Source organism: Terrapene carolina, unplaced genomic scaffold (genome assembly GCF_002925995.2).
Source record: "Terrapene carolina triunguis isolate 2854851 unplaced genomic scaffold, T_m_triunguis-2.0 Scaffold66, whole genome shotgun sequence".
Lineage (NCBI taxonomy): Eukaryota > Metazoa > Chordata > Testudines > Emydidae > Terrapene > Terrapene triunguis.
The window spans coordinates 90,023,435-90,032,548 of NW_020664417.1; the positions used below are offsets into that span (position 1 = coordinate 90,023,435).

The 9,114-nt window shown below is 44.2% G+C and overlaps 1 protein-coding gene across 1 annotated transcript in view; it reads right to left on the reverse strand.

Annotated features, from left to right (window-relative positions):
* FGFRL1 (fibroblast growth factor receptor like 1) overlaps positions 1 to 7,729 on the reverse strand; it is a 227,662-nt gene extending 219,933 nt beyond the window's left edge. Inside the window, exons 1-3 of the mRNA XM_026648092.2 lie at positions 7,039 to 7,729; positions 5,870 to 5,965; positions 4,939 to 5,048 (exon numbers count right to left, since the gene is read on the reverse strand). Coding sequence (XP_026503877.1) covers positions 4,939 to 5,048; positions 5,870 to 5,892 — 133 coding nt within the window. The 5' untranslated portion in view covers positions 5,893 to 5,965; positions 7,039 to 7,729. The remainder of the gene's footprint in view (positions 1 to 4,938; positions 5,049 to 5,869; positions 5,966 to 7,038) is intronic.
* Between the last annotated feature and the right edge of the window lie 1,385 nt (positions 7,730 to 9,114).

A 9,114-nucleotide genomic window follows, 5' to 3' on the forward strand; every position in this document is an offset into this window, starting at 1 on the left:
AGACCTGATCCAAAGTCAATTGAAGTCAATCAAAAGACTCCCCTTGACTTCAATGGGATCCGAATCAGGTCCTATATGCTTTTCTTTCCCATTAGAAAGAAAAAGAAAGATGTCCAAATAATAATCAAGTCTAAGACGAACCATGGTATAGCGGTATCTTTACAACAGAAGGCAACTGTTGTCCTATTTATTATTTAGATCATCAGTATTAACTACTATTCACTCTTATAAATCATTACATTTATAGAACTTAATGGTAAAGATATTGCCTGCTATTAAGAACCATCTCGGTGAAAAGAAAACTGTCGAGCATTCAAGACCCATATTTCCAACATTTAAAAGAACAAGTGTCAAACACTGACGTGTGATAAATATCTGTGCCAGCCTAGTGAATTTTGAGCTTGCCATAGTTAAATTGCACAAGTAGTGAACTTATTGTAAGTCATGCGTCAGAGTCCAGCTATTTTTTAAAATCATGTATCACAGGGGGGAAAAGAAGGAGGGGGAAGTTATAGCAGTATGCCCCCATGCACAGCAAATAAAACGGATGTCCAAATTTGTTAGTTTCAATAAGAATATCAGTTTACGGGCCAAAGGAAGGGCTGTTACTGCTCTTACCAAAAACGTCTAAACATACCATATGAAATCGTGCTTTAACTACTGTAGCAAGCCAAGTGCACCCTTGTGTTACCATATACGGTAACCCAGGCGAATACGATGGCAACTTGACAGATTTGGAACAAATATTGCGCTGTGTGTCACTCAGATACCATAAGCAGGAAAATATCAGATTGTATTACCTGTATCCAACCAGTGGTGTGCAGAAGCAGGAGCACACTGCGACAGTTCATTTCGTTAAAGGTTAGTAACACAGGGCAGCATTCACCCCTGGGGAAGAGGGCGCGCATAAGACTCTCAGGCACCAGTTATCCCCATCACAGGGGCTGCATGGGGCGCATAGGATGGAGCAGCTGCAAAGAGGTGCCGGTATACCACATTGCACCCTCATAAGTAGGCACAGGTCACAGAGGGGACAGGATGAGGGGTGGCTCAAAGTAGGAGCAAGGGGGGGCTGTATTAGCGCAGGTCCAGAAGGATAACACCAGCACAACTGGTGCAAATGGTAGAAGCCGCTATTCTATACCTTGCCCTTAGCCCGGGGGGGTAGATTTTGTCTCTTCAGCCCCTCCACATTCCGCCTGCACAGAACCTGAATACTCAAGCTACATGCACACAAGGAGCACCCCCGTACTACCGTTAGCCCCAAAGAGGAGGGACAGACCAAGGGCTTGTCTGCACTTGGAAATATACTGAAATAGCTATTCCAAAATCACGATTCCAGTGACCATTTTAAAGTGAATAATGACACCAGAATGGGAAGGAATTTAGGTTTAAAAAATAACCAAGGGTCTCTCAGACAAACAAGGATATAGTAGGTAGGTATTCTCTATACATGCCCTTAGCTAAAACCTTTAAGTTTAGATCCCTGAAAGCACAGGTTCAAACCCTACCTAGGGAGGGGCTGGCCTTTCATACTGCCAAGCAGACAACTTAAGTTCCATGTGTTCACTCTGCAAGGACTCTTTTGTATGAACCCTTAAAAACGGAGTTGGTCCCTACTCTTTATGGAAATTAAAAATCCCATAGCTCCTTTCCTAAGAGTTCAGGTTTACCCTGGTTTCTTTAGCCAAACCTTCCCCTCTCCTGGCGTGTACTGCATTTCAGCTGGCTGCCATCCTCCACCGCAGAAATGCCTGTATTTCAATAGTTCAGGAAGGATGCACAGCCAGCCCCTGCAGCTGTGATGCTAGCAAAACCCCCAGATGAGTTAGAATAAAGACTGCAGGATAAGGCCACAGGCACAAAGTCCTTTGGGATCCTTCACCAGGAAAGGTGCTATCTGAACACAGAGTAAAAGAATATAATGTAAAGTTTAATGGAACATTAAGATCGCAGCTAAGCACTCAAAAGCCAGGAAATACCAGTTAGAGTTGCATGAGCAGCCTTAACTCTGCCCTCTTGTGCAAACGCATTATGACCCAGGCCTTAATCCCATGCTCACACAGCATGCAATGTGGAATCACGGAATTAGCACTGTAGCACCATTACGTTTCATGAGACGTTTAAAAGAAGTTAACCTAAAGTTTCAAGCTTGGATGCCAAAATTTAGGCACTTAATTCCACATCCAGAGGTGATGAGTGTTCGCCATTCCCACCAGCAGGCACCCATTTAACATACAGGAACCCATGTTGCAAAGTGTTGGCCATATGGGCTACATGCATGCAATCTACAATCAGGACACACATTAATTGCGCAAAGAGTCCCCTCCTACTTCAAAGAAATACCCGAAAACCCTCAACTTGAGATTCATCCACTGCTGGATTGTCTGTAAAACCTCCATGACTAAAACAGGTAATATTTATATATCTGCAGTGGTCTAACCTAGTGTAATAAAAAAAAAAAAAAAAAAAATCCACAGGCATGTTACACATGGGGCACATTTCAAAAAGTCTAAACATTATCCTGGTGTGTTTTAAATAAGGGAAATTTTACAGCATCGAATAAGGTTTCAGAGCTCTAGATATTTCTGTTTCTCACTTCTGTGTGTTTAAGGGCTCAATCCTGCTCCCATTTCAATCACTAGCAAAAATCCTATTGATTTTAGTGGGTGGAGAATCAGGCCTTAAATGTGGTACCTTTTTGCCTCTGCTTTTCCTGTAAGGACACCTTTCCTCTTCATTTGCTCCATTTATCTCTCTCCACATCAGAAAGTAAGTGGATTATATTCTTTTTCTTTGGCCACAATACAGTAATTTACCACATTTTTATGCCATTTAAACAATCAGACTCTCTCTCTCTCACCATGTGCAGGGCGTATTTGTCTGGAGCAGTAAAGAGGTCTGTTCACCAGACAATGTAGCCTTACAAAGTTTACACTATGTCTAAGTGACCTCTGCAAATGCAAAAATATGATCTGTTCTGAAATCATGGCTGTGAATTTTTTGTTGTTTCTGTTCAAAACAATCAATCATTCACAGCACTATGAATCATTTAAGCTGCATACTATATTTTAAGTACAATAAAATAATACAAGCAAGATAGACAATGAAAAATTAAACAAGATTTAGCAATAAAGCAGTAAATACTCTACTCAAAACACTGCAGAAAATTACCGCAAAAAGATTTGGTCTTACAGCCCACTCAAGATTTCTCAGTGAACGCCACTGGGTACTCAAGTCTATTATAATAATATACATTCACGAGGTCATCTTAATTCATACCACTCCTGTCCATTGCCTACAACTTTAAACTGGGTCTCCATTGTAAACCATGCCTGGAATTCAGACTTTCAGGTCTTAAAGGCTATACACTGTTTTCCTTTTCATTCAGCTTCCAGCAGAATCGTTTTACAGTGCTTCTGCCTCCATAAAATATTTGCTTGGGAGTCAATGCCAAGAAAAAAAAACCAACAGTGCACTAACCAAGCTCCGAGTTTCTATAGCAATGCTTTTTATCCCCCCCCCCCCCACACACACACACACACATATATATACATTTTTGGCAAGTTATGGCTTCCAGAACTAATAGCAAGTTTAAATATTTAAATTGTAAACTAAGCAACACATAATCTTGTGCTGGGCATTTTTAATGGTCGCTCAGCAATTTATGCTTCTTCAACAGTGTTTGGGATTGCAGCTGGGGCAAATCTACATCCTAAATACATACAACCATTCTCATGGAACAATGCACTCCTCTCCTTTGTGACCAGTAGAGAATCAGTTAGACTGAGAGAGTGGTTTATCATTCAGACTTTCCAATGCTAACGTGACAGCACTGGCAAAGGTATGTTAGACCAGTGGTTCTTAACCAGGGGTACATGTACCGTTAGGGGCACGCAGTCTTCCAGGGGGTACATCAACTCATCTAGACATGTATGTAGCACAACAGGCTACCTAAAAAGCACTCGCAAAGTCAGTACAAACTAAAATTTCATACGACGACTTGTTTATACCACTGTATATATTATGCACTGAAATGTAAGTACAATATTTATATTCCAGTTGATTTATTTTATAAGTATGTGGTAAAAATGAGAAAGTAAGCAATTTGTCAGTAATAGCATACTGTGACACTTTTGTATTTTTAGGTCTGATTTTGTAAGCGAGTAGTTTTTAAGTGAGGTGAAACTTGGGGTACGCAAGACAAAGCAGACCCCTAAAAGAGGTACAGTAGTCTGGAAAGGTTGAGAGTCGTGGCGTTAGACTAATGCTGAGGACAAGTAATGGTTCTTTCTATTCTGAGCCTGTAACTTTTGTTAAATTATCTTCTCATAGGAAACCTCTCCTCCCTTACCTCAACTCCTAGGTCATTGTTTTTCAATCCACCACTGGTAGGGTAACCTGTTTATTGAAATCTGATCGTCTACTGGAGTCCCAGTGTTAAAATATGTGCTAGCTGTTGAGAACTGTCATTTGTCTGTCACTTGGAAAGTTAATGGATTTGTTTGTTTAGTTTGCTATTGGAAATACACAGGGCAAAGTTTGGAGGGATTACAGGAGGGGAGAGGCACTCCTGATCCACAAAGGAATGCAATTGTTTTCCTTTAACCCTACACTGAAAGTTGAAAGCCAACTGTGTATTTTTACACATAAACGACAAAAGCAAAGAGCTCACCTGCAATTAACAAACTGGCCAAAAAGTGACCATCCTGCATCCGAGTTGCGATATCACGGTCAACACTGAAAAAAAAGTGCCATGGGAGGAATGCATGTGTGGGAGGACAAGGGGGAAGGGAGATTCTATGCAGAAGGAAATATCATGATTTGGTCTCTAAAAGGGGCTATAGGGTGTTGGAAGAACATGAGCACAACTGGAGCAAATGTAAAGGCACAAGCCACAAACCATTTCCAAGGCTGCATAAAGCTCATTCTCCTTACCTCGGGCTGAATCTGAAAATGCAATTATCCCTACAAAAAAGAGCGCAAACTGGAATTCCATTTTGAAAACTGGTTCCGTCTGTATTGTACAGATTTTTGATCTTTCAAACCTGGAAGAAGGAAAAAGAAGGGAAATGAGAATTTAAAAAAAGCCAACCCCTCGGTGTGGTAGTAGAGCAAACAAAATTTGTACCAGCAATTATAAATATTTATAATTCATTCCTTGGCATTCCGCATGTAAAACTTTGCTCTGTCCTAATCTTTTGCTCTTGCCTGATATAAATCAAACACTTTTTTGGTATCTTGTACAGAACCAGTCTTGAAGGCAAGCAAACACTAGTGAGTGGCCATAAAACAAGATTTCAGGTTAAAAACGTTTGGAGGAGCTGAATAAAGGAATCTATCCTTTCCACCCACAGAATTTAGCTTTTCTGCTTCATTGCTTCTAACGTGGGTGCTAGAGCTCTGTATATTTCCTTCAGTGCTGAATTTTTCTTCGCAGCAATTCATTTTCCCAACCCTCCTTTCCTTTCAAGCAGGGCTTGTTTTGGTTTACACCAAAGGTGTGTCCTGCTGCAAACCTGTCATTCATACCCTTGAATATTCCTTGGCTGCTCTAATATCTGTTGTTTTTTTTAAAAATCTAGGTAGATCAGGTTTACATTAATTACACTCTGTTCTCCTCCTAAAACTCTCACTCTCTAAACACTATCTGAATTCCTCCCTCTTGTAAACTCCCTGATTTAAACGCTCTATGCCCTCAGGACATACAACAATCCATGTATAGCATCCAACAAACCAAATAATTACACATTGCCATTAGCTTACAAATTTGCACCACAAATTCTTAAGGTGGTAAAATGAAGTGGGGGGGGGGGAGCTGTGATTAATACAGAATCTCTGCCCAAGGCATGAGTGCACATCAACCCACCTGGGGAGTGCAGAGGGACACATGATGTACCGTCATTTCCATCTTACAGAACTGCGCTGCGAGGAAGGGGAAGGAAGAATCCAGAAACGATTATACCTTGCAAAGGTATAATCTGAGAGGCTTCTCAGAGAAAGGCTGTTTTGGTTGCTGCTATTATGTTAATATATTATTTTCAGCAGGGAGCCTGAGGCAGGTCATGCCAGGAGAGGTAACCAGCTCTCAGCAGAAACTGTGCTTCCCAAACCAACCCAGCAGAGCAGTCACCGTCCCTTACCCTCCCAGCCCCACCATCTGGAGTCAGGAAGGCACACAGCCTTGGTCCAGGGCCCACGGGACCAAGCCACCCCACAGCTGATCCCGTTCCCCATTAGTCAGCGAGTCCTGTAAAAGAGGGGTGCAGTTCCCAGCCCTTCCCCATTCTGGTCTAGATAATACTTAGTCCTGCCTTGAGTGCAGGGGGGTGGACTAGATGACCTCTGGAGGTCCCTTCCAGTTCTGTGATTCTATATGGCTTCAAACATCCAGCGTGAAACTGACCAGGGGTTTTCCTGTCCCTTTTTCAAGTAAACACCTCCTCTCCCCAAAGGCACCAGAGCCAGTGAGGTCTAAGGGAGCTGGAACCTGCGCCTCCCCTGGGCAGGCATGCATGTGTATTGGTGACTCGCGGGGTAATCATCACTCGTGTGCCTTTCCCTTCCCGGGCAGGCCAGCGAGCAGCCCCGGCGCTCGGGAGGGTAACAGAAAAGTGTCTGCATGCTGCCCACCCGTGGGAGGAGTGTAACAACACATGGGCCACACAGCCATCCCCGGCCCGCTGAGCTCTGTCACTTGTGGCTCCAACGCCGAAGACCGCCTGAAACGCAGAGAGGTCTGATTAATCATTAACATTAACCCTGACTCCTTCCAGGACACCGGCACACTCCTGGAGCAGCCCGCCGGAGTCCTGCCTTCTGGCTGGGGCGGCTGGTTCCAGGGGGCAGGGTCCCAGCGCACCGCTGCGCCCTGGCTGGCGTTAAGAGCAGATGTGAACTCCCTTCTTAATTCACTGACGCCTGCAGGGCCCCCAGCCCCTTCACGGGCGTCGCTTTTAACCTCAGCGAAACACGGGGACGTCAATCAACTGTCCAGGTTAAGTTCCCTTATTTAATGTTCTTGGAAGAGCCACTTACCTTCAGCGGCAGCCCGGTGACTTAACAGCGCGCGGTTTGCCCCATCATAACATATCCCTTTGAATGGCAAGCCGGGAAAGCCAGTCCTCTAGCCAGTCCCATGTGCTGCCTCTTTTCATTTCAGCTTCATTCCTTCCGCAGGCGGGCAGGGGAGTAAATCAAACTTTGCACGTTGACAGCCCCCAGCTTTGCACGGCAGGGAGGGCAAGCACTGAAAAGCAGGTTCCTTGGCGGAGGATTTGGTAAGTTCCTGGCTCTTTTGTTGGGTTGGTTGGTTGGTTTTTTTAAAGGAAACTCACAATGCAAAATATACCTGAGGGGCTGGAGTCCCTTTACCTACCAACCCTTCAGTGCGCTCATTAAAGCATCAAAGTTTCAAGCCACCATCTTTCCACCAGAAAACACTTTGCCACAAAAGGCGCTGGCAGCGCGCAGGGCTCTCCGCGATTAGCTAAGTCAGGGGAGAGAAAAACTTGTCTTTTCCCTGCTTTGCACGAGCTGCAGCTCCGGGTCAGGGTGCGGGGGGGAGTGAGCGGGTGGGTGGTGGGCTAGGAATCCGCAGCCCCGGCTCTGACAGATCCCCCGGGATCGCAGGAGATCTGCGCCGCAGGGTGCCTGGGTGATGCCGCCCTGGGGATAGCTGAGCCGGGATCACGTTTAAGGGGTGGTGGGGGCAGTTGAAGCGAAGGAACAAGCGTTTCCCTGCAGGGCTTTGTGATTCTGGGGGAGCGCAGAGCCGTAAGGGCGGCCCGGCACCGCCCAGCTACAAACTTCTCACCAATCAAGTTAATCCCTCCGCCCCTCCCTCCAGCCCACTTCAAGGCTGAGGCTCCCTTTAACCCTTTGCAGAGGAACTGGCTGCGGCCGGTGCTTGGGAGCTGCGGGTTCCCCGGGCACTGCAGTCCAGCCCAAGTAAGGGGGCTGGCTGGCTGTCTCCTCCCCACTCTCAGCTCCACCCAGCTGCCCTCTCCATTTGCGCTCACTTGAGCCTTCCTTTGGTGGCAAGCTCTCTGCCTCTGGCCATGCTGAAGGGATCAGAGATGTGTGCCAGTGAGACATGGACTGTCTCACCAACAGAAGTTGGCCAATAAAAGATATTACCTCGCCCACCTTGTCTCTCTCGCTAATGGGACATTCACACTTTCACTCCTCCTTCGGCCTGATTGTTTCTTGTTAGGTTTGAAAGAGACTAATTAAAAAAAACAATCTATAAGATAATTAGCCAGACAGAGAGAGGAGTGTGCATTTAGATAGACCTGCATTGTGGTACACAAAGAGAGACAGATATAGAGAGAGACAGATAGTCTGTCACCATACCTATACCGCTCTCTTTCTCTACCACAATCCATACCTCTATCTAACTGCACACCACTCTGTCTGTCCGTCTGTCTATCTGATAGACCATCTTGGCAACTCCTCTTGAAAGCACATAAATCTCTAAGCACCCATCCGATCATTCCAGAATGAGACTAAACACACACACAAAGAGGGAAAATAAGCTCTTGTCGTGTGTGTCATATATTAACTGTTATGATTATTTATTTACTTTTAAATGCTGCTGAGTTCTAAACTCCCATCTTACACCAAAAAAATTCTCTTATACAGTATAAAATCAATCCAACAGCACTCACAAAGTAAACTAAACAATAGCCAAGGGAAAAACAGTATTAACAGCTAAGCTTTACATACAGAGAAAGCTATTGTCGTTGTTGTTGTTATTTGTTACAAAATCTAATTTGAAATGTCCCAGCAAAGCTGTTCCTCTTGGAAGCAAATAAAAGTTTTAATACCACTCCAATGTGAACACATACAAGGAGGATCCTAAACAAAAACCAAGGAGGTGTTAAAATGTCCATTTAATCTGTTTTCTGTTATTACGATTATGAAATCGCCCTCGTTTTTTATTAAATGCCTTAGCTTGGCAGTTCTTGACAGAATCAAATTTCCATATACAAAATCAATGTATTCAAGAAACAGACTAAACAAATAAAACACCAAACAGAAACAAAAAGAAGCTGTTGCACAGTCGCCTTTGTATACTTTATATATTATTGTCATTATTTTATTATTAAATCT